The 25,424-nt window shown below is 45.9% G+C and overlaps 1 protein-coding gene across 5 annotated transcripts; it reads left to right on the top strand.

Moving 5' to 3' along the window:
* The first annotated feature begins 1,821 nt into the window (after positions 1-1,821).
* Positions 1,822-14,929, top strand: WSB1 (WD repeat and SOCS box containing 1). 5 transcript variants are annotated; one of them, XM_041001676.1, is made up of 9 exons: positions 1,822-2,132; positions 6,346-6,514; positions 7,378-7,646; positions 8,437-8,568; positions 9,945-10,045; positions 12,236-12,408; positions 12,873-12,986; positions 13,517-13,624; positions 13,901-14,929. In XM_041001676.1, exons 1-9 carry the CDS (start codon positions 2,093-2,095, stop codon positions 14,058-14,060), a joined length of 1,266 nt encoding a protein of 421 aa, XP_040857610.1. In that variant the 5' UTR covers positions 1,822-2,092; the 3' UTR covers positions 14,061-14,929. The 5 variants fall into 5 exon arrangements, with proteins under 5 accessions (XP_040857610.1, XP_040857611.1, XP_040857612.1 ...); XM_041001677.1 differs by lacking the exon at positions 12,873-12,986; XM_041001678.1 differs by lacking the exons at positions 6,346-6,514; positions 7,378-7,646.
* The last annotated feature ends 10,495 nt before the right edge of the window (positions 14,930-25,424 follow it).

The raw sequence follows: 25,424 nt of genomic DNA, 5'->3' as shown, positions 1-25,424 counted from the left end.
TGGAAATGGGGGTGTCTGAAACATTCCCCAACTCAGGCTTGGCAGAATCAACCCTTGGCACCAGGGCCAGAAAGGGCTAGGCAGGCATGGGAGAGGCCAGGTGTTCCCGTGCTGACAGGTGCAACTTGACACTGCTCAGTTTTATTGCAGGTGTTTGAATATGCACAGCTGAAGTTCAAGCAAGAAGTCAGGTCTGGACCTGAGAGCTGAGCTGGTAGTTAGAGAGATGGCCCTGACCAAGGGAAGGCAAGGGAGAAAAGGAGAAGAAGGGCCAAGGACAGAACTCAGCAGAAACTCAGTATTTGCAGGGCACGCTGGGAATCACAGGTTCATTCAGATATAATACTAAACCAACAAACTCAGATATGAAATGCCAGGCAAATATGTACTCTTCAAGGTAGGTGTATTTGTGGGAAGCCAGGTAGCACCAGAACTGGTTCAAACCCAGCCCAGTCTTCTTGCGTGTTCTGCTGGTGCTGCCTGGGGAATGTGGCTCAGATCAGTACGCTACACAAACCATTGAGAGCACTGAATGCAGTAAAGCCACAAAAACCCTTACAGGGTTTAGCACGTCACATGGATCTGATAAATACTAGACACTGTCATGAATGAGCATGCAAATCCCAGAATTATTTTCATCCCACTATCAGCTAAGGAAAATGAGCGGGAAGTATGATGGGTGGCAGGAAAAAACCAGAGCAGGAATTGTGTGGAAAAGCCACCAATGGAATATCACAAGGTGTGGTTTGTTGAGTTCTGCTACAGTGTAAACCAACAGAATGTAAACAATTGGGTGAAAGAACTAGGACTGACGCTGGAATGTGAGATACGGAATAGCATTCACATTTTTGTTGTTCTAAATATTCAGCAGCCAGTGCCTGGCGCAGTCATTCCTTGACAAATCTGTTGAGCATAACCCTTGATGCAGGTGAAAAACAAAGGGATCCACTTCACTGTTTCAAGCGTCTCACACACCCAGGCGGAGGGCAAGATGGAGACGCGCCCTACCTCACATGATGTCATCCTGTCATCCGAGACCTCTCCCTTGGGTTTAGGCCGCATATTTGAAATTCCCAGGCTTATCTGCCCCCTTTTGGAGTAGCACTCCGTGCACACCAGCGCTCCTTAAGACGCAAACGTGCCACGTGTGCGCGGGAACCGCCATGGCACCCGGCCCGGGCCACGGCCGAGCCCACCCCCTGGAACGCGCGCGGACCACCGCCCCAAGCACAGCCCCGGGCTGCCAGCAGGGGACCAGGGAGGCCCCCAGGACGCGGTCCGCCTCCCTGTCACCCACGCCCTTCCGGAGGCCAAGCCGGCTGCTGTAACGGCGGCGCTCACGTCCCTCTGGTCTCTGCCCTCGGTGCAGCCCCCAAGCCCCTCCAACGCCGTGAAAAGTCGTAGATTATCTTTTTTGTGTGTGGTTCTGGTTCGGCTGTTAGCCTTTTTTCCAAGGCTCGTCAACCTCGGGCATCCTGGCCGGCCCCGAGGAGCCGTCGGATGGGGGGCGGTGGGGAGACGGCGGCAGCCAGGCCGCAGTCCCCTCGGAAGGCGCTCCTCGGAAGACGGCCCCTGTAAGGAAGGCACCCCTTTGGAAGGCGGCCAGGGGAAGGAAGGCGGCACCTCGGAAGGCTGCCAGCGCCTCGCACTCCTCGCCGCCATCCCGGCCGCTCCCACCCGGCCCCCGACGCGCCCGCGCGCGCTCAGCACCGGCCGGTACGTCTTGTGCGTCGAGGGGCGGGGCCGGCTCCGTGACGCACTGGCTCCGCCCCTGCCGCGCCGATATCCCCCCGCGCCGCCCGCCATTTTGTCTGCATTGCCGCGTTAGCCGTCGGTCGGTGGATCTCTACCGTGTGGGACCTGTAGGCGGGAAGCAGCGCCCAGGGTCTATTGTCTGTGATTGTCTCCGGGGTTTGGTCCGGAGCCCTCCGTACCCGTCCCGGGGGTAGCCAAGCAGAGGCCACCCCATCCGTCCCTTCCGCCCCCGGCCCCGGGAGGGACCGAGACCGCGTCACGCCCCTCAGGCGCTCGCCGTTCCCTCCTGTTAGTTGCGTCCGCCTCGTGTTCCCCGGAATCAGACGGCACCCCATAGATGGCCAGCTTTTCCCCGAGGGTCAACGAGAAAAAGATCGGTGAGGAATGGGATGGCGGGACAAGTACGCTGGGGGAAACTGCGGGAAGAGCCGACGGGAGCCCCGAGGCCCGAGCGTGACCGGCGGGGATGGCGCGGGGGCTGCCCGGGGTCTGCGTCCGGGGCTGGGGCGGGAAGAGCTGATGGGATCCCCGAGGACCGGTGGGGACGTGGCGGGGGTTGCCCGGGGTCTGCGTCCGGACCTGGGGCGGGAAAAGCCGACGGGAGCCCCGAGGACCGGCGGGGATGGCGCGGGGGCTGCCCGGGGTCTGCGTCCGGGGCTGGGGCGGGAAGAGCTGATGGGATCCCCGAGGACCGGTGGGGACGTGGCGGGGGTTGCCCGGGGTCTGCGTCCGGACCTGGGGCGGGAAAAGCCGACGGGAGCCCCGAGGACCGGCGGGGATGGCGCGGGGGTTGCCCGGGGTCTGCGTCCGGGGACCGGCGGGGACGTGGCGGAGGCTCCCCCGGGTCCGCGCCCCGAGCGGGGGGCGTCCGGCGCGCCGCGGCTGGTCACGCCCAGGGAGGGTCTCCCTGGCGAGTCCCGGGGAGCCGGCACGAAGTGGACGTGTGTGTTGGCGAGCAAGAGATGGCTGAGAACTGGGGAGAGGCGGCGGCAGGCCGGAAAAGGCGCACTTTTAGAAAAGGAAGGCAGCGGTGCAAGGGAGGAGACGCGTTCAGGATTATCTCTCGGACACACAGGGGGGAGCGGACTGCGGGGCGCGGCATCCGGCGGTGTGCGCTGGCCCTGGCCGCTGGACCGAATGCGCGCAGGTTGCAGGAGGGCCGCAGCCCGGGCGGCCGCCAGTGGATGGACTCCTGGCCTCTGGAGCTGTTTTGGCCTCCTGGATTCTTCCACTTATGGCTCCTTAGGAGGGAGCTTCAGCCACGCTGTAGTAGCTTTTAAAGCTATAATAAAAAATATTTTTACAGGACTATTATGTTTTGAAGTGGGACGGAATTAGTCCTGTGGAGGTTCTCCGTGGTCCACACCCCGGTGTTGCTAGGTGATGCCTTCAATTTAGTCTGGATTTTACTGCAGTGCGTTAACCCATTTTGACTTCTTTCAGAAGGGCTGGGTGGAACTTTTTAGAATACCTGCATAAGGTAGAGCCAGGCACTAAATAGGTAGCTTCTATTAGTTTACAAATTTTAAAGAGAAATATTATTGATGAAATATTTCACTGTGTAGATGTGAATAGGACTTAACTTTCTGCCTTTTCTTGGGTATTAGTTGTAATCTGGCCAAGTTTGGCTTCTTGTCTCCATAGTAAAGTAAGGGCAGGGTTCCAGCAAGGGATCACAGGATCCTCTGCCGTCTCACAGGCCTGCCCTGCCGCACGTCCTCCCTTTCTGGTTAGGAAATGCCAGGAAGGAAGGTGAGGAAGGAGCTCCGTCTGGTTTGGTTGGTTGCTGCGCTGACTCAGATGCAGCGCTGTGTGGCTCTGTCTCCGAGTGGCCCTCCTGAGGCAGGCAGGGTACTCCTTGGGCAAGGACATTGCTGCGGAGAATGTAGTAAAGCTTAGGAAACATTTTTAAATGTGCTTTATTGTAAACCTTTTGCCGGGTTTATACTATACTGTACTATTATGAGTTAGCATTTTAAAAGGCTCAAATCGTTTGATTAGTGTAGAAATAATTGGGTACGTTTGTTAGTCAGCTAGTGTAGGTTTCAAGGTAATTTTTAGTAAAAATTCTTGTCAGCATGCGGTGTGTTTACTTGGCAGGTTTTATAATGGCCCAGTTTCTTTTAATTTCCAAATGTTTCAGAATAAATTTATTATTTTCATAATTTTTGTTGTTGGAACTAGTTTTTAGGTTAATTTAGGAGCCTCATGATTGTGGGTAAATAAAAAAGAAATACCAAGTGACCTTGAACTGTGGGCTTTTCAGAAGGCATCTTCTGTGGGAAATTTGGTGTTTTCAGTTTGTCAGGGACTTTCTTCTTTTCAGATAATGTTGCCCCAATGAATTTTGTCTTTCTCCCTGAAAGTATGTATGATTAAACAGAAACCAATGTCACAGGAAGAGATTTGGCTGCAAGTTGCAGATTTAGAGTCTAGACATAGTGCTGGTTGCATGTCTGTGTGACTGAGGCTAGTCTCAGAACTAGGGGAGTTTATACATATGCGTTCATGTTTGTTCAGTAAATATTTACTGAGCACCTGTTGTGTGCTAGGTGCTATACTGCTGTTGATAAGAGTATGTGCAGACTGAAAGTGTCACTGAAGGACTACATTTGGAGTTTGTGTGTATACAGTTGTATCTGCTGTATCTGTATCTGTATCTGATTAAATACATGGATCTTATTTTAACTAGAGTACATAGAATATGTTAAAGTTTTCATAGAGTTTAACCAAAAAAAAAATCCCAAATAACATGTACTGTAGGTGTTTTACTTGAAAGTTACAGAGAACTTTGCTTGTTTTTAAATATTTTTGTTTTGAAAGGCAGATTACGCAGAGAGGTGCTCCATCCACCAGTTCATTTCCCAGTTAGCTGCAACAGCCAGAGCTGAGCTGATTGGAAGCTTGGAGCCAGGAGTCTGTCCCGGGTGTTCCACGTGGGACCAGAGATCCAAGGGAGCCGTTCTCTGCTGCTTTCCTTGGCTTAAGCAGGGAACTGGGTAGGAGGTGGAGCAGTCCGGACTAGAACTGGGATGCAGGCAGTGCAGGGTGAAGGATTAGCTAGTTGGGCCTCTGTGCTGTTCCCAGCAGAGCTTTCTGACTTCGCTCCCCAAATAACTACATAGTATCAGCGAGCTATTAGTATCTAGCAGAAATGGAGCAACTAGGACTCTAACCGTGGCTCATATTGGATGATGTTAACTTGCTCTGTTGCTGTGTGGGGCCCCCTGCTTTCTAGCGCTGACCAGACAACAGATAATAAGATAAATATTAGGGAAGCTAAACTGATATTAAATGAAAAAAAATTAGCAAAGTTTGAAGCCAAAGCCAGATCAAGATAGTGTTGGTGATGTAGTAGGTTAAGTTGCCATAAGGGCACTTATAGCCCGTAACAGAATGCAAGTTTGAGTTCTGGCTTCTTAGCTTCCAATCCAGCTTTTATGCTAATGCACATGGGAGGCAGCAGATGATGGTTCAAGTTCGTAGGTCCCTTCCATCCACATAGGACACCTGGAGGTAATTTTGGATCCTGACTTTAGTGCTGTGTGGGGAGTGAGCCAGAGGATGGAAGGTCTGTTTCTGCATTTCAAGTAGGTGCAAGTAAATACTCATTGAAAAGATCTCATTAAGTTCTTCACACCAGTTATATACCTCCTTTCTTTTTTTTTTTTTTAAAGATTTATTTTATTTTTATTGGAAAGGCAGATATACAGAGAGGAGAGACAGAGAGGAAGATCTTCCATCCGATGATTCACTCCCCAAGTGAGCGCAACGGGCCGATGCTATGCCGATCCGAAGCCAGGAGCCTCTTCCGGGTCTCCCACACGGGTGCAGGGTCCCAAAGCCTTGGGCCGTCCTCGACTGCTTTCCCGGGCCACAGGCAGGGAGCTGGATGGGAAGCGGGGCTGCCGGGATTAGAACTGGCGCCCATATGGGATTCCGGCGTGTGCAAGGCGAGGACCTTAACCACTGCGCCATTGCGCCAGGCCTATATACCTCCTTTCAGTCAGAGGTGGGAAACCTTTTTCTGCTGAGGACCATTTGAAAATGTGTAATATCCAAAGTCTGCTAGACAGTTCATTGAATTTTTTTTAAAGATTTATTCATTTCTATTGGAAAGGCAGATACACAGAGAGGAAGATCTTCTGTCTGATGGTTCACTCCCCAAGTGGCTGCAATGGCTGGAGCTGAGTTAATCCGAAGCCAGGCGCCTCTTCCAGGTCTCCACACGAGTGCAGGGTCCCAAGGCTTTGGGCCGTCCTCGACTGCTTTCCCAGGCCACAAGCAGGGAGCTGAATGGGAAGTAGAGGTGCCAGGATTAGAACTGGCGCCCATTTGGGATCCTGGTGTATTCAAGGCAAGGACTTTAATAGCTGCGCTATCACGCCAGGCCCATTTCATTGAATTTTGAGTTCCACCTGAGGTTGTCTTGTCAGGCTGTGTGATTCCCATCCAAGTTTTAGATACTGGAAAGAAGTTTTCAGTAGACCTTATTTGTATAGGTAAAGGAAAATAATTCTGTGAATCTCAAAGCAGTCTCGTTCCTTTTTGGTTATAGCTGATACTCTGTACTTCTGTGCTTCCTTTTAGTGAGATCACGTACTATAGGCGAACTTTTAGCTCCAGCAGCTCCTTTTGACAAGAAATGTGGTGGTGAGAATTGGACTGTTGCTTTTGCTCCAGATGGTTCGTACTTTGCTTGGTCACAAGGACATCGTACAGTAAAGCTTGTTCCTTGGTCCCAGTGCCTGAAGAACTTGTAAGTTGTATGTGGGGGGGTGGGGAGTTGATTGTATTCTTTGTGGAAGTCACAACTCTGTGGGGTAACAATTTTGATAAAGGTTTTGATTTGTAAACTATGTTTTAACTGTTTAATCATAAGCTGAATTGTTTATTGGAAAGTATTTGTGAAGAATTAGCTGGCTTTCACTTTTGGCTATGTGTCTAGGATTTTTCATGCGTTGAAAGGCAAAGTGTGCCTGGGTGTGTGTGTGTGTGTGTGTGTGTGTGTGTGTGTGTGTGTGTGTGTGTGTGTGTGTGTGTGTGTGTGTGTGTGTGTGTGTGTGTATTTCATGATATGGATCTCACGCTGTGCCAGAGTAGATGCTTCTTTGTGGATTCCCGTTTTACTGTTAACAGTGGTGATTAGGCAATGTAATTATCTGGAAGTTGAGTTGAAGGCTTTGTTGAAAACTTTTTCTAAGTCTTTCCTGCTGTTTGTGTCTGCTACACCTTCGTGGGTATGTTGTTAATGTCCTTGTTAAATATTACTTAAGGTCTAGAAAGTCTGAGAAACTGATTATTATTAGCTTTCCCCCCTTCTCCCCTTTGCTGGATTATACTTTTTCTTTGAGGTCACAGAGTTCTGGTTGATAGAATAGTTTTAAGGAATATCTGGGAAGCAAACTATAAATTGCTTTATTGAGCTTTTCCTCAGTTATTGTAGGATTTCTGTTAACAGTCTGCATTTTCAGTTATTACCTTTTAGTTCATAGCAGCTTTTTACCCTTCACAGCTGTAGACTTTTGTTACTCATTATCAGTATAACCATGCTGAAGTTATTTTAATAGTTTGAATGTCCAATTTCCAGAGTGAATAATAATTTTCTTTAAATCCACCTAGTCTTCTGCATGGCACCAAGAATGTTACCAATCCAAGCAGTCTAAGATTGTCAAGACAAAATAGTGATGGTGGTCAGAAAAACAAGCCTCGTGAGCATATTATAGACTGTGGAGATATAGTCTGGAGTCTTGCTTTTGGGTCTTCAGTTCCAGAAAAACAGAGTCGCTGTGTAAATATAGAATGGCATCGGTTCAGATTTGGGCAGGATCAACTACTCCTTGCTACAGGGTTAAGCAATGGACGTATCAAGATATGGGATGTATATACAGGTAAGGATTTAAAAGAAAACTTGATTATTTTACCCTGCAGGGCCCTGTTGATAGACCTTGAAATGTATTTGAGCATTGTAACTCACTGAAGTCAGTGCTGTTAGTGTGTTTTTCTGATTGTCTGGAATAGTGTCATGGTTTTAATTTAGGAAAACAGTATAATCCATGCTGCTTGGTCACTCTTCACCTTGGGAGTTGAACAGTCCATTAATAACTCAAGGCCAAGGAAATGCAAGCAAGAATAATTCAGTTTTATGCTTTTAAATCCAAAGATGTGAAAAAGAGCATAGAGGTTTTTTAATTTAGAAATTTTTTGTTTATTTGGAAGTTGTAGAGAGGAAGAGACAGATCTTCCACCTGCTAGTTCATTTTTTTCGATGGCCACAGCAGCCAGTGCTGGGCGAGGCTGAAGCCAGGAATCAGGATCTTTGGGATCTCCCATGTGGGTGTAGGGACCCAAGGCCTTGTCTTTCACTGCTTCTTCCAGGCTGTGCCTGTAGGGATACCCTCACAGGCTACGGCTTTACCTGTTACACCACAATGCCAGCCCCAGGGCTTTTCTTGACACTAAATTAACTTAATCTGGGAACTTGTTGGATTTCAGAAGCTCATGTCTATTTTTTCTGTTAAACTTAGTGAATCTTTAAAATAATAAGAATAGCATTAGTAATATACCTGTCATAATCTATTTGGTAAGCTAAGGAACTACTTTTTAAAAAATGAGTCGGCTTATTTTTCAAAAGTGAGAACTGATACAAAATATTAATACTACTCTCTTTCCGTCTTTTAGGAAAACTCCTCCTTAACTTGGTTGATCATACTGAAGTGGTCAGAGATTTAACTTTTGCTCCAGATGGGAGCTTAATCTTAGTGTCAGCTTCAAGAGACAAAACTCTCAGAGTGTGGGACCTGAAAGATGATGGTATGTCTTTTGTTCCTAGGTTGTAAAAGTATTTGTGTCTTAGTTTTAATTTAAAAAAAATTTTTTTTAAGATTTGTTTTTATTAGAAAGGCAGATGTACTGAGAGGAGAAACAAGAGAGAAAGATCTTCCATCGAGGGGTTCACTCCCAAATGGCTGCAATGTCGAGAGCTGAGCCAATCTAAAGCCAGGAACCAGGAGCCTCTTTAGGGCCTCCTACATGGGTGCAGGGTCCCAAGGCTTTGGGCCGTTCTCCACTGCTTTCCCAGGCCACAAGCAGGGAGCTGGATGGGAAGTAGAGCAGCTGGGACATGAACCAGCACCCATATGGGATCCTGATGCCTGAAGGGCAGGATTAGCCAATCAAGCCATTGCACCAGACCCTTAGCTTTTTAAAAATAGATTCAGTGTGGTTCATAGGTACAAATCTATAACTCTAACAAGACAAATGTGAACAGTTTAGGTGAACAGTTTTAGGAGGGGTGTGCAGAGAAATCTTCAATACCCTAGTGAGGAGTAACTAATCTTTGTGTCCCACCCAGTGAGTTATAAGTGCATCCCCGCTGACTGCTTCCTGCCTGTTTCTAAGCTTTCCTTGCTGTTCTCTGTTCTAGTTTTTTTGTTTATTTGTTAGTTTTGAGGGGTCACGAGCGATCCTGATTGTCATTACGAGAGAGGGTGGGGACCCCAAGTCGGAACCTGGCAAGAACCAGAGAAAGCTAAGATATCCATACTTCCCACAATGTCCCTCCTTTCTTTTTTATTTAATTTTTGCAAAAACAATTTCAGTCCACTCTATAATTACAACCTTACTGCATCACTAGCAACAATATTCCAACAAGCAAAAAGTACAAAAACCTCAATTCTGCAGGAATATAAATAGGAACTTATACAACGACCACATCACAAGATGTCCATTTTATTCCTCTGCACTTGTAGTCTTTGTTAACTGCTGCATATCAGATTACTGCTGATATAAGCATAGGTATGTTCTGTAGGTATGATACACAAGAACTGTAGAGTGGAGTGTCAGTTATCAGAATGGGTGAAAAGGCATTTTCAGAAAGTTCAGCTTGCTGTATTCCAGTTCTTTTTTGTAAATTGAGTATATTTTTTGTATATTGAGTATAACTAAAATAATTTTTTCTTGTAGATGAAAGAGCACAGACTGTTTCTTAAAGGACAAGATGTGAAATAGTTTAGGCCAGTGGACCATGCTGTCTCTGTTATAATGTCACAGTGTTGAGGCATGATTTATATGCTGGTTAAATTTTAGAGAATTAAGCAACTGGCTTCCATCTGTAAAAGTTTGTGATGCTGTGATTTATGGCTGTTCTGAATTTGTAATATGATAACACAGGTGTCTTCTTTGTTTAGGAAACATGATGAAAGTGTTAAGGGGACATCAGAACTGGGTGTACAGCTGTGCATTTTCTCCTGACTCTTCTATGCTGTGTTCAGTTGGAGCCAGTAAAGCAGTATGTGTCCAAGTTCTTATGCATTCGATGTGAATTGGGTTATAATAATGTATGCAAAATCATTTTAAATGTCAGTAGCCTGTTGAGTCTGTGCTCGGTGTCATGAATATCTTAAATGTTTCATGATGGGGAGAATTTGCATGAAGAAAATTAAAGAATATTGATTTTGAAGTGAGAAGTTTGATGCTCCTTAGGAATAATATTTGTAAAATGAGGGGTATGTTAGGTTTGTTTTTTTAGGATACAGAAGAAATTGCTTGGTTTTGTATTTATAGGGGCGCTTATATGCTTCAAAAGAGTTCATGTGTTAAAACATTCTCTCGCTAATTATTATTTTTTCTGTTCTATGTTTTTGGTCCAGTTTGCTGTTTTTAAAGTTCTGATTCCCAGCTGATCCTGGACACTTAACTGAAAAAAAGTAACTTAAAAACTCAATAATAGGAATTAAGAATAACACTCGTGTATCCTAGAGTGAATGATAATTGAGGTTTTGATGCCGTTAATGTAGCATATTTATGGGCAACTAGCACAGTGACTCGTGAGAGGGTTTTGCTGTCAATGAGTTCTATAATTTGTTTACCAGTTCTGAGTTAGTCCAGGTAAAGGGGCCTCTATAGTTTCTGATGCTTATGAAATGGTTGAAGTCCAAATACATGTGATGTTCACAGTACGCTTTCTTAATAAGGGGTGGGAGGCTCGTTAAAATGCCTTTTGTTTAGAGATATGTTAAAATGGTAGTTGCAAATGTTGGAAGTTTAGAACAAGGTATTCAGTTTAGTGTTTTAAAAAAATAAGAACAAAGCTAGATGTTGACATTGCTATTTTAGGCTGTGTGTTTTCCATATGCTTCTTGCTTTCCCTGTCACAGGTGGTGGCAGCAATATTGGTGTGATTGAGGTTATGCTGGCACCACTCGCACACAGGCGCACATGGTGTTAGCTGGGCAGAAAGAGTGGCATCTCTGGCTACCGGGCTGGGGGCGACCTTTACCGTAGGATGAAGTAACCTTGCATTCGGCTGCAAGGTGTACTGTACGTACAGGTGCTGGTCGATGTCCACTTTCTGCTTTTCTTTCTTTCTTTTTTTCTTTTTAAAAATTATCTTCCCCACAGTGAAATTCACTGGCTCCTTCAAGTAAATTTATCTTCTAGTTTGATGACATTGGAAGTTTTAAGTGAAAAACAAAAATGTAAGGTAATTGGCTTTCAAATGGTTTCTCTGTAACATTTTTTGGAATTAAGATACTAGAGTTACTGTAAATCTTTGATCCAGTTTAAAAATGTATACTTACTTTCCTTTAGAAATAATACCTTGTGTCTGTGTGAAAAATGTAGCAAAAACAACTTTTACTTACTCCAGGAGGAGGAGAGGTTGTCTTTCTAGAATTATTGCAAACCTCTGAGCTCAGATTTAATGCGATAGACCTAAGTAAACAATAGAATCATACTAGAGCGATTCTGTGCAATCTGACTACTGATCTTTAGAATATAAAATTGAATGTGATCTTCAGTAGTTTGACTATTTTATACTTGAAATGAGTAATGATTGTGGTCAGTTTGGGAAAATAAGATTTGTAAATCTTGACTCAGAAATGTGGTAATATCATTTTCATTTTGTAATGTAGTTTAGCATCCTTATTATTTGCCAAAGCAGTTTCATTTGGCTGTGAAAATTCTCTGTGCTTGCAGTATCTGTTTCTCTTCCTAGGCTCACGTTGGTGACCCAAGCCTATTGTAAACAAGTGATAATCTCAAAGGGAGATACCAGTGGAGTAACAATTTGTTAACCTTATATTTTCTGTCTGTATATTTAAAAAAAATTTTTGTAGTTTCTGGAAATAAAAGGAAAAGGGGGTTTGTAGTACTTAACCCTGTTTCTGTATATTTTGGTTAACTAGTTTTTTAAATAAATGAATTTCAGTATAACTGTGGTTAAATTGCATTGCCTTTATGTTTAGGCTTATTTTAAAATTAACATTTAACGAAAATATTTGAAATAGAATTTGCATGTCTGCTTTAATTAACTTAAAGACTGATTGTTAATCTGACACTGAGCATATTCTTTAAATTACTCATTTATTATGCTTAATTCAGTATAATTAAATTAAATTTAGCAGTTTTAGTTAAAAGATGTGTCATTTTGTCCTCTGCGTGTTTGAATGAAGCTATAACCTTTGCCTTTTTATTGCAGGTTTTTCTTTGGAATATGGATACATATACTATGATACGGAAACTAGAAGGACATTACCATGATGTTGTAGCTTGTGACTTTTCTCCTGATGGAGCATTGCTGGCTACGGCATCTTATGATACTCGAGTGTATATCTGGGATCCTTACATTGGAGAAATTCTGATGGAATTTGGGTGAGTTCAGCATGAATTATCTTAGTCTGTAATTCCCCTCTGGCTGTCACTGTATCTTTTAAGAAGTTATATGAATAATATCACTACCGTGAAGCCTAAAACTAGTCTCTCGATTATAAAGTTTTGCTACTTAAACATTTAAATAATGCAAAGCTTCAGAACAAATCTTAAAACCAAATTTGGCTTTTTTGATACAGGTTTTGCTAGTTAACGTAACTATAGAAGTGATACTTTGATTTAGAGTTTGAGGTCAGGGAAAAGTAGCTAGAACCCCATGTTGTGAGAAGTGGGTTGGTAATTCCTTAAGGTCATTTTACTCAATTTAATATGTCTCCTGTGTTGTGTTTTTTCAGTTGCATTGACTAAGACTACCTTAAAGCTTTTTCAGAGACAGTTTTGCTATACTTGGGTGGTTTTGTTTCTTGAATAATTCATGTCCACTGAAAACATGTATTTGACCTCAGGCACCTGTTTCCCCCTCCCACTCCAATATTTGCTGGAGGAGCAAATGACCGATGGGTACGATCTGTGTCTTTTAGTCATGACGGACTGCATGTTGCAAGCCTTGCTGATGATAAGTAAGTGTGTGAATTATAGCTTATTACGTCTGAAAGATTTCCTTTCATCTTTCCGTGCAATGGAAATGCTCTTAGGCCGTAAAACCTGTCCACAGTTAATGGGGATTTGAACGTCTCTTTCTCTGGACAGGATCTTTGGAGGCATTGGTATATCTTGAGGAATATTTGACTGGATAGAATCCTTGTGAGTTCACAATACTGCTTGCTTCTCCCTGTGTTCCTTGTTAGGATTTAGGCAAACTGGGTAGCTTTTTAATTAGCTCTTAGCTCATAGAGATGTTACTAAGCAGTGTCTTAGAGTCAATGCAGAGGAAATTTCTAAAGTAAAATAAATAGTTAAAAAAAATTGTATTTGCTGCTTTTGAGATTAAAAGATGAAATGTGTGTACATGGGTGAGGTATGCTGACTAGAACAGTGATGCATGTATTTTATGACTCCAAACACAGTGACATGCTTTATGAGTTTCAAAAGTTGCTTTTACCATGAAGTTGTTGCTCAGTACTCACCCAGTAATTTGCTTGTTTTCTAGAATGGTGAGGTTCTGGCGAATTGATGAAGATCATCCAGTTCAAGTTGCCCCTTTGAACAATGGTCTTTGTTGTGCCTTTTCTACTGATGGCAGTGTTTTAGCTGCTGGGTAAATACCTTTGTTGTTTTTTCTTTAAGGAGCAAGTTAAGGCGACTTTTATACAAAGTGGCCAACAGTTCATTGCCGGTCAGTCAGTCAGAGTGCTCTTCATACCTCTGTCCTGTACTTCTGTTAGTTTGTCACAGGGTACAATGTTAATTTTTGATGTTAATGTGGGGTTTGTAGCTCTAACACTGTTTCTGTGATAGGTTTTTTGAGCTGTAGGAATGTTAGAATAAAATGTGCTTGAGTGGCTGACTGTATGTTTTTTCTGCTTTTGTTTAGGACACAGGATGGAAGTGTGTATTTCTGGGCCACTCCCAGACAGGTCCCTAGCCTTCAACATTTGTGTCGCATGTCAGTCCGAAGAGTGATGTCCACTCACGAAGTCCAGGAGCTGCCCATTCCTTCCAAAGTTCTGGAGTATCTTTCCTATCAGAGTTAGAGACTCTGCCTTCCTTGGTCCAGGGCTTGGCAGAGTACACTTTACACAAACCTCAAGCTTTACTTCAGTATCTATTTTGGTGCATTCTTGTGCTGCATTTTGATGAGTTTAAAATATTATTTATAAGGGACCTATTTCTGAACATATCATATGTAAATTTTTAAAGGTATAACTGTGAAAACTTGTATGCATACATGTACATATTTAGATGTAAGCTGCTGCGAGTTGAATGGCCTCTGGCTTTTCTTATTTCTAGTTCTGGTTGTGGATACAGTACTTCAGCAGAGCCACAGTGCGTAGCTTTGCTTACTGTAAAGGAGTTTTTTATTTTGGAGCAGTGAATTAGATTTTTAAATACTGAGTTAGGAAAATTGTATTGCTTTACAGAAAATGTGTATGATTATAGGTGCTAGGTGTCTGGCTGACCTGTGCGTGACAGACGTTGTTGTGTAGGAAAGGAATTTTTTCCATTAGGGATGGCAGCTGAGAGGTAGGAGTTAACAAATGTAGTTGAGAGAGAACCAAAAAGGGGTCCCATTCCCCTACTTCCAGTACTGCTGTGGGCTACGTTTTGGAAAGCAGCTTGCTTTTTACCCCTATTGTATAAAGTATTATACACTTTAGTCAATTTGAAAAATTCATTTACTCTGTTACTAAGTATTTTGTGTTTTGCTAAGGGACAGTTATTTTAAGGCCATGGAATTTTTCTAAGTTGCTGAAGGCTCTGGTGTTAGTGATTTGCCAGTAGAAACAGTGCAGTCTGTGTGTTTTGGTCTGTTATTTATCTTACCTATAGATACCAAGAATGTATGCATTATGTAAAATGCTTGATTATATATTTTTGTTGAGTTTTTGAAATAAAGTCTTGGGGAAAAAAGCAATATGTTTACTGTTTCTTAAATATGTTAATAAGTTTGGTTTTTCATCTGCCTGCATTGTAAGATTGACTAAAGCAGACTAAGAAGTAAAAAGGCGATGGAGTAACACTGCAGGAGTAGGCGGACACTGCTTTAAAGTTGATTCAGTGCTTATTGACCAGAAGTTTATATTTTGCAGTATTTTGGGTTTCGAATTAGGGAAGCTCAATTGGCAAATATGACTCAAATTTTTTTTTTTTTAATTGGAAAGGCAGATATACAGAGAGGAGAGACAGAGAGGAAGATCTTCCATCCGATGATTCACTCCCCAAGTGAGCGCAATGGCCCATACTATGCTGATCCGAAGCCAGGAGCCTCTTCCAGGTCTCCCACGTGGGTGCAGGGTCCAAAGCCTTGGGCCGTCCTCGACTGCCTTCCCGGGCCACAGGCAGGGAGCTGGAAGGGAAGCAAGGCTGCCGGATTAGAACTGGCGCCCATATGGGATCCCGGGCGTGCAAGGCGAGGACCTTAACCACTTGCGCCATCGCGTCGGGCCCAGCAACTCAAATTTTTAAAACACTAGTGGTGCCAAGAATTTCTGATTAATGAATACTTAATATATTTTTGTTTTCACTGAGAAGTTATTTGGAAGTTCTTACATTTGTTTCTGTTAAGAGAGCTTGAAATGTGTATGGGTGTATTTTATAATTTTTTTTTTATTGGTTACATTGTATTATGTGACACAGTTTTATAGGCACTGGGATTCCCCCCTCAACTCCCCAAATCCGCCCCCCCCCCCCGATTCTTCCACCTTGTTGCATTACCACAGTTCAAATTCAGTTGAGATTCTTTCCTTGCAAGCATCTACCAAGCATAGAGTCCAGCATCTTATTGTCCAGATAAGTTCAACAGTTTCTTCAGGAGACCGTCTCTGGTCTGAAGGTAGAACTGACAGAGTATCATCCCAATCAATTAAAAGCCCCGACATTACATCAGTAACAATTTATAACGTACCAGCATTAGTTGACATGGTATTGAGTAAGCAGCATGTTAAAAGAGAAAAAAAAAAATGCAAGTTCTGAACCACATCCTGTGACTTCTACATTGACATTTCAATTATTACTTTATATACAACTGGGTTCTATATACCTTAAAATGGCTATAGATTACTATTCAGCTGTCTCATGTCTATTTCAATTTTACTATTTAGCAGTTTAGAGCGTTGAAGCATGATTTTGTAGAACCTGGCTGTTTTTCGGGTAGTCTTAACTCTATAACAAGACAAATGTGAACAGTTTAGGTGAACAGTTTTAGGAGGGGTGTGCAGAGAAATCTTCAATACCCTAGTGAGGAGTAACTAATCTTTGTGTCCCACCCAGTGAGTTATAAGTGCATCCCCACTGACTGTTTCCTGTCTGTTTCTAAGCTTTCCTTGTTGTTCTCTATCTATTCTAGTTTATTTGTTAGTTTGTTTTGGGGGGTTTCTGGAGCGATCCTGATGGTCATTATGAGAGAGGGTGGGGACCCCAAGTCGGAACCTGGCAAGAACCAGAGAAAGCTCTTCCTCCTAGTCCCGAAGGAAGTTTTTTGTTTCTGCGGACCGCTCAGTGCTCCTGGTTGTCGTTCTGATGTCCCTGGATCCTGCAAGGCAGGATTTGGGCTTCTTCCATCCCATGTGGTAGATCCAAATGGAGGTGGGTGACCTCAGAGTTCTCCGCCTCCGGAGGCACTCCAATTCCGTGTGGTCTCCTTGGCGGTTGGGATGTAGTCCTCAGAGCTCGTACTGATAATCCTTGGTGAGGATCTGGGAGTCTTCAGGATTGGGATACAAGCCGCCTCCTGTCCGCCTGCTCCACTCTGGGGTCCCCTCCTGCTCTGTGCATATGACCTCCTGTTAAGAGGTTGTTAGGATTGCTCCTGATTCCCCCATATGCCTTTGTAGTTTTGCTATTGTCTAATACTGATTTGAGTCTGTTGTCTATGAGTTACCAGTTATGATCCTGATAGGTTATATTTTATAAATTTTTAAAAAAATATATTTTTGATGAGGATTGAAGTACAGTTGAAGGATGTATACCCATTGGACCACTGATTGGGGTGAAGAGGGTTGAGGAATGGAGGAAAGTGGGTGAAACAGTTGCTTGCACTATTTTTTACTTTTTCTTCCTGTATCTGGGGAAACGGAGAGGATGGGAGAGGGCTGCTCAACATCAGCACCTGGGGTGGGGAAAGGCCATGATCATCCTAGGATCCCGGCTACAGACTATTGCAAGGGCACTGCTTAAGTGATTTAAATAGTTCAGAGATGCTGTTGATTTCATTGCTCCAAGATTGAGAAAATCCTTCCAAGGTCCATTGGCTGATACAGTCCACCTTTAGAGTCTCCACTGGCCCAGATACTTATTGTCAAAGCTTGGGGGACTTATAAATTTGAAAACCAATAGAAAATGTGCCTTTTATTTCTTGAGGATTGACTTGTATTTTTATAAAAAGTAACAGAAAAAGCATCTCTATTTTTTAAAGATGTTTTAATTGGAAAGGCAGTTACAGAAAGGAGAGACAGGTCTTTTCATCAGCTGGTTCACTCCCCAACTGGCCATAAAGCTGGGCCAGTCCAAAGCCCAGAGCTGCTTCTGGGTCTCCCGCATGGACGCAGGGGACCAAGCACTTGGGCCAGATTCCTGCACTGCTATCCCAGGCCATAAGCTGGGAGCTGGGTTGGAAGTGGAGCAGCCAAGACATGAACCATAAGGGGTGGTAGTGCCACAAGACCTAGTTTGCTATGCTACTGCACCACCATTACAGAAAGTATCTTTAAAACTGTTGGGTTTGGGCCCGGCGCGGTGGCGCAAGTGGTTAAAGGTCCTCGCCTTGCACCCCCGGGATCCCATATGGGCACCGGTTCTAATCCCGGCAGCCCCGCTTCCCTTCCAGCTCCCTGCCTGTGGCCTGGGAAAGCAGTCGAGGACAGCCCAAAGCTTTGGGAACCTGCACCCGTGTGGGAGACCTAGAAGAGGCTCCTGGCTTCGGATCGGCATAGTATCGGCCCGTTGCGCTCACTTGGGGAGTGAGTCATCGGACGGAAGATCTTCCTCTCTGTCTCTCCTCTCTGTATATCTGCCTTTCCAATGAAAAAAAATAATAAAAATAAATCTTTAAAAAAAAAAAAAAAACTGTTGGGTTTTGTTTTATTTCTTTTTGCATTTTTCTTTGTAGTTATGATTCCATTTGTCACTCTTCACACCCTTAAATTATTCCTTGCACCAACATAACAAAATCCAACTGTTCCTTGCTGCCTCGCAGGGTCTGCATTACCGGGAAGAGCCAGGGCTGGGGGTTGAATCCAGTTATTGCAACGTGGGATGTGGGCCTCTAATGGGTAGGCTGAAGGATTTCCTCTATGAGGCAGACTTTGTTTTTTTTTTTTTTTTGGAAATAAAATATGAAAATAGCATTTTAAAAGATGCCACTCTGCTTTTGAGCAGTCCTCAGCTATTTGCCACTACTTGTGGAAACCACAGTGCTAACATCAGGAAGATAGCAGAATATATGGGCCAGCTAGAAACAGGTTGCCTTTTCTGTTTCTGAGGATGGAGGGAACAGTCAGAGGGTAGTACTTAATCCTGAATGGCTGGAAGAAAGGAAGATTGGGTTAGTGTCTTGGCTCAGATTCTGGCTTTATGATTTTACTCTTTGTTCTTTGGCAAAAGAATGCCATTGGGAGAAATCCCAAGAGACCATTTAGATTTAGATTTGGCTTTCCATTTCAGTGTCCCATAGAAGTGCCATGTGGGGGCCCGGCACGGTAACCTAGTGGCTAAAGATTTTGCCTTGCATGTGCCAGGATATATGGGCATTAGTCCTAATCCCGGTGGCCCTGCTTCCCATCCAGCTCCCTGGGAAAGCGGTAGATGATGGCAAAAGCCTTGGGATCCTGCATCCTGTACCAGGAGTTCCTGGGCTTTGAATTTGGCAGAGTTCTGACTGTTGCAGTCACGTGGGGGATAAATCATCAGACAGAATATCTTCCTCTCTGTATATCTTACTTTGCAATAAAAATAAATCTTAAAAATGCCATGTGAACACAGGAAAATGTCTCACACTCAGCAGCTAAGCTATTCTTTCATCATAGTGAAATCACTTTAAGAGCTGTAACTTGATCTTTTTTTTTTTTTTTTATTGGAAAGGCGGATATACAGAGAGGAGAGACAGAGAGGAAGATCTTCCGTCCGATGATTCACTCCCCAAGTGAGCGCAACGGCCGATGCTATGCTGATCCGAAGCCAGGAGCCTCTTCTGGGTCTCCCACATGGGTGCAGGGTCCCAAAGCTTTGGGCCGTCCTCAACTGCTTTCCCGGGCCACAGGCAGGGAGCTGGATGGGAAGCGGGGCTGCCGGGATTAGAACCGGCGCCCATATGGGATCCCGGGCGTGCAAGGCGAGGACCTTAACCACTTGCGCCACCGCGCCGGGCCCAGTAACTTGATCTTACATTAGTAAATCTTAAATTTATGATCCTTGAAATTCCCTGCCTGCTTGTGTTTGAGGTGGAGTTGGATTCAGCTGGTCTGCACTGCCGTCGGGGCAGCAAGATCAAAAATGGCTGGACATTGGAGCATGCTTCTGGTTTGAGGCAGTATGAGAAACACAGGACTTGGATGTTAGCCAGCCAGTACACAAGATAATACTAAACATGGTCTTACCCAGGAACCACTGAGCCTCCACCTGTCTGATTCAATAATGAAGGTTTGTTGGTGGTACAGCATTCTGTCCAATAATTCTGACCCATCTCTGGGCTGAGACTTGCATTAAACTGTAGAATATGTAGAATGCAAAACAACTCCAGGGGCAGGGGGTTAAGTGCATATGAGTACTGGTGTCCCATGTTTGAAGGCCCATTTGGCTGCCCAGCAGCTCTAGGTCCGTGCTAATGTGCTTGGGAAAGCAGTAGGTGACAGCCCAAGCACTTGGTATGGGAGCAGTTCTGACCTCTAACCCCTAGAATGGGGAGAAGTGACATGTCTGCTGTTCCTAAATCCTTCCAGCCGATGGCTCTTGGTGGGAGCGGCGTGAATGGAGTAAGACGAGAGCCAGCAGAACTGTGCTTAAGAGTTCCTCATTGCTCGCACACTGTACCCAAGCACAGCTCTGTGTATTCCCTGCCCAGCTCTCCACTTGTAAGATCTCTGCTGGGATTTGCTAGGAATCTCCTAGAGGTCAGCTTCTCTCCTGGACGATACCAGGGAGCTCAGAAGAGAAGCAGCAGGCATCGCTGTGAGCCTGGGGTCGGCTGTGTTCCCAGGAAGCCCTGTGTCAGGGTGTTGCACTCTCCCTTCAGCACATCCCCAGTTTTCCTAGACATTTGTGTTTGGAACCCGCTAACTTAACACCCTCTTAGTGATCGCAGAAAAGCCATCCTAACCCACATTAGTCTTGCCCTGTTTTGGAACTCAGCAGAGTTAGAAAATTTCTATACTGTTTCCTTGGTCTTTCAGACATGCCCTGTGGCTAGTTACTGCTAGGCAGTGGTGCTTCATGTAGCAGATTCCTTATACCTGGCCATCCCTGAGTGTTCTCCCATAGGGCTGTGTCCCCAGATGGTATCCAGGGCCACCGTGACTGGTTGTTGGAGAGACCAGCCCTGGTGAGTATGCACATTTCCTTGGGTTGAGGAGTTTGGGTAGAAAGTCAGGGGCTCGCTTTCAGCTTGTGCTGAATGGAGCAAGCTCCCACGACTGTGTCTGGGTTGCACTGTTCAGCTTTGGCAAGGTCCCAGACTTAGGCCTGTGCCCACCCGGCCTCTGAGCAGGAGGCTCCTGCAGCTGGCTGGCCCAGTGTGTCCTCTGCTCCAGCAACTGCTGCCAGCCGGACTTTGGAGAAACAGCAGCTGAGGCTGACGTCCGAAGCACGACGCCGGTGATTGCCTGCTTAGCTGCTTCCCAGCTTGTAACTTTTGGAGTTCTGAGATGGAAATGTCTGTCCTCTGTGAAAAGCGATTCGCTTTTATTTCCTACCTGCACAGTGTGAGCTGGGTGGCAGGCACTTGATACATATTGCCAACACTGTCTGCACTCTAGACTTGTGCCCAGCATCCTCCTCTCCGCTATGTGTGCTTCTCAACAATCCTGTGAAAGCTGAACCCCATTTGACAGCTGGGGAGTTGAGAGAAACCAGCACCCTCCCCCTCGGCCTTGCAGCTAAGGGGTGGCGGTCGGGCTTGAAGCCCTGGTTGCTGTGTCCTGAGGCCTGGCTTTCTGTTCTTCTTTAATGGTCTTGGGTGGATCCCAGAACTTAGAAAAGACCTTCTGAGTCACACACACTTGAGCCAACCTCAGACTGCTGAGTCCCTGCCTGCACCTTCGCCAGCCCCAGGCCAGCCTTGATGACGTCAAGCTAAATCCTTCCCAACACCCCACCTTCCTCTGACTCTGGGAAAAAAAGAAGCGTGGAAGTAATGACTGCACATGTGGCTGGGTGATGAAAGCCCCCACACAGGACTCTTGGGCTCTGCTTTGTCTGTTGCCTGGACAGTCTGCACCGGAAGCCGATGCTGCTCTCGGGAACTTGGCTCAAGCAAGCCACCTGAACAAAGGGAACTGCAACAGGCTGCAGCAGGAAAAGCAGAGCAGTGCGGGAGAGGGGAGAGGAAGTTGGTTGACCGGCCAGCCCTGGCGTTTCAGATGACCCCAGCTCAGATTCCAAGGAGGCCTTAAGAGCCCCCTGCACCGGCTGTGCCAGCCAAGGTCAGCCTTGTTTGCCTGGCACAGTCTGGATCAGCCAGGTCAACTGATTCACACACTTTGCAAAGAGCAGAGGCCCAAGTCAGTGATAAAGGTATGGAGCATTCCTACGTGTTTCACCTAATGAAAGTCACAGATCTATGTATTTGAACGTCTCTAAAGTTGGGTGTATTTTACCGTCTATCACGCTCTTGACACATTTGAGACCTGGGGGCAGCTCCTGACTCCTGACTTTGGCCTGGCACAGACCTGCTGCAGCCCCTTAGGGGAATGGAAGATCTCTGTCTCTCCCTCTGCCTCTTTCACTCTGCCTTTAAAAAAAAATTTTTTTTTTTTAAGATTTTTTTTAATTGAAAAGTCAGATCTACGGAGAGAAGGGGAGACAGATCTTCTGTCTGCTGATTCACTCCCCAAGTGGGCACAATGGCCAGGGCTGAGCCAATTCGAAGCCAGAAGCCAGGGGCCTCCTCTGGGTCTCCCATGCGGGTGCAGGGTCCCAAAGCTTTGGGCCATCCGTGACTGTCTTCCCAGGCTATAAACAGGGAGCTGGATGGGAAGCGGGACCACCAGGATTAGAACCGGTGCCCACATGGGATCCCAGCACATGCAAAGCGAGGACTTTCGTCACTAGCGTATTGCACCAGGCCCAAGATTGATTTATTCTTAATTGAAAGGCAGAGTTAGTGAGAGAGGAGAGAGATCTTCCATCTGCTGATTCACTCCTCAGATTTCCACAACATCTTGGCCAGGCTGGAGCCAGGATCTTCTTCTACGTCCTCCGCATGACTGCAGGGGCCATCCTCTGCTGTGTTCCCAGGCCATTAGCAGGAGCGAGATCAGAAGTGCAGCAGCCTGGGCTCAAATTGGCACCACAGGCAGAAACTTCGCCTGCTACATTATGGCACTGCCTTCCAAAGCTTTTTTAAAAAGTGGCACAAAGGCACTTTGTGATGTGTAGGATTTGATGAGCTGATGAAACTGTCACATCATATAATTCAAAAGACCCCCGACACTGGCAGTCAGGGAATGCGAGGTAGGCTGAGGTAAGTAATGGGATTTAACATGTGGGAGGGAGCCTTTCCAGAGGAAAAAAAAAAAAACAAAACAAAAAATGATACAAGCAGCCAAAATGTGTTAAAAAAAAAAAATAAATGCCTGTCACCTGTAAACACTAGCAATGACCCAGGCACTGTTTGATCCTTGTATCAACGACATGAGACACACTGTTTCCTTGTAGAAATGAGGAAACAGGCACAGATGGGTTCACTAATGGCTAATGCTCCCTCAACTGTAAATGGTGCAGACAGGATTCAGTCCCAGGCTGACTCCGGAGTCTAGAAACAAACACTCAGCTTAAATCTTTGCTGCCTCCAGAGCAAAGCTTCAGAGCTGTGAGACCTGGGATGTGGACAGACAAGGGTCCCACAGTCGCCTTCCTGGGCCTGACTCACAGCCTCTGGGCCGGTAGTGGCTGCTCTGTCCCGGCGTGTCATCCGTCCGCCAGTCTGTCCGTCCATCCGTGATGTCAGGCACCACTTGACACAGCGAGCAGTGCTTGGGCACTCGGCTATGCCAGAGTGTGACAGGTGCCGGGGACACCACGACACCGCTCCTGTCCTCGAGGAATTCTAGGCCAGAGCAGACAAGGACAGACTGCCAGGCAGCAAAGGCAGAGGAAAGCCTCCTCGTGAGGGCAACCACAGCAAGTTCACAGCAAGGTAAGTTTATCTTGGGGCAAAAATTTTAAATTTGTACAGTTTTTCTCACAACATGTAGTTTTCTAGGACGCTTTCCCCCACCCCTGCCCCTGCCCCGTTTACTTAAAAGGCAGAGTAACAGCAAGAGAGGGAAAAAAAATTTTTTTCCCCACTTTTTTCTTTTTTAAGTATAAGATTCTAAAGATTCTCCCATCCTGGGAGAGTGGGCAGGGCCAGCGGCTTGTGTGTCCCTTGAATGGCTTCTGATCCAGAAGGAGTGAGCTGCACTTTGGATATATATCAAAAAGGGAAGATTCTAGATGCATGTTAAGTATGGACAAGTGGATTGGATTTTGCTTGATTGGGGGAGGGCAGGAAGTGAAGAAACACAGGTGTGAGCCTGGGCTTTGCGGTGTGAGGCAGCTCCCAGGAGCTCCAGCAGAGCTGAGGCAAAGTTCGAGCAGTGCAGGAACAGGGTCGTGTGGCTTGTCGGGGGAGGCGGTGTGGAACTCCCCAGGTTGCTTTCTGTTAGATGGTAGTGCTGGGGTTCGAATCAGGCAGAGATGTGTCCCCACCCACTATACAGCCCTGCGCCTCACCCCACTGCCTTGCAAACACTGGCTGTGCCACCGCAGGGAATTTCAAACTTTCCCTCTCAGGACAGATAGGGCCAGAACTACACAAATGTGTCAATATGCAGTCTCCCAGGAATTGCACAAAAACCAGAACTCAAAGAAGGGTAAATCACCATATGCTAAGGGCTCAAGGGAGTGGGGGCCAGCGGCCCTTGTAGAGGGGCAGGGTATGCTTTCAGGGGAGAGAATGAGACTGAGAACAGGGCTTCAGGCTCCGGGCTTCAGCTGTGCCTGCTGCTTGTCTCCCTGTGGCATGGGAGTGTAGGCATCTGTGTTAAAGTGGCCTCCATGTGATCACTGAAGGCAGCTGGGCCTCATTTGAGGAGTGAATTAGCAGATGGAAGATCTTTCTCTCTGCCTCTCTCTCTCTGTAAATATGGTCTGTCTTTTCAATAAAAATAAATATTTAAAAGAAAAAAAGAAAAATGTTATTCCCCAGGGTGTGCCTCTAGGTGTGCACCTGAAACATGAGAGCAGGGAAGTGCCTTACTGCACACCCGTCTGCCAGGCTGGACTAAAGATGAGGGGCGGAGGGGAGAGGCACAGGGAGCCTTTACAAAGGAAGAGCTGAAGCTGCAGGAAAAGAGCAGAGTGTGTTCTGGGATGATGATGTCATGACTATAAATAGCTACTTCATGTGTTGAAAAAGCTGGGAAGGACGATTTATGCCAAATTGCTAACAGTGAGATGCGAGCTGGGGGAGGACAGCGTTTCAGGTCCTGATTTATGTACATCTGCATTGTGTGCATGCATTTTACAGCCACCACGTCTACCCCTGCTTGTTTTTGTTAGATTTCTGGTGCTAAAGACAGAGCAAGCGTTGTGGTACAGTGGGTTACACTGACACTTGCGACACCCACATCCTTTACCAGCGTGCCGGGTTCAGATGTCGGCCACCGCATGGTTTCAGACCGTCTTCCTGACAACGCACCTGGGAGGCAGCAGGTGATAGTTTAAGTGCTCAGGTCCCTGCCACCGCTGTGGGAGACCCAGATGGTGCTCCTGGCATTTTGGGAGTGAAGATCTATGTCACTCTGACTCCTAGATAAATAAAAGCAGCTAAAAAGAAAACAAAAAACCACTAAAGGCACACTAATGCCTTAGAATCTGTGGATGTCATCACACCAAGGCACCAAGGCACGGGTTCCCCAGTGATTCTGACCACATCCTTGCAAATGAGGATGCCCAGGGAGAAGCCGGCTGCCCGGCTGCTGGCTGGTCCGAGACTTAGGGTGCCCAACTGTGATGTAGACCGAACCATCTGAATGCTCTGTCAGCTAAATCCAGTGCCAGGGAGGACCCACTGCAGCCCAACAGCCAGTCATCAGAGTACCAGGTTCCGAGCTGGATCCACCCTCAAGGGAGGGCAGTCAGATCCTTCCCAACTCAGGCTCCTCCTGCATGGGCCCACCTGCTGGCACTCGGCTATTTGGGCT

This window comes from Ochotona curzoniae, unplaced genomic scaffold (genome assembly GCF_017591425.1).
Source record: "Ochotona curzoniae isolate NIBS_2020 unplaced genomic scaffold, NIBS_Ocur_1.0 scaffold_2453, whole genome shotgun sequence".
Lineage (NCBI taxonomy): Eukaryota > Metazoa > Chordata > Mammalia > Lagomorpha > Ochotonidae > Ochotona > Ochotona curzoniae.
Note: the sequence above shows the minus strand (reverse complement) of the source record. Positions and strands in the feature narration are given on the sequence as shown.

What these genes read in the sequence shown, in the direction of transcription:
- WSB1 (XM_041001676.1), top strand. Translation starts at nt 2,093, where the DNA reads ATGGCCAGCTTTTCCCCGAGGGTCAACGAGAAAAAGATCG. An exon ending in GGTCAACGAGAAAAAGATCG is followed by an intron (nt 2,133 to 6,345) that starts GTGAGGAATGGG and finishes GCTTCCTTTTAG; the next exon opens with TGAGATCACGTACTATAGGC. An exon ending in GATATGGGATGTATATACAG is followed by an intron (nt 7,647 to 8,436) that starts GTAAGGATTTAA and finishes TCCGTCTTTTAG; the next exon opens with GAAAACTCCTCCTTAACTTG.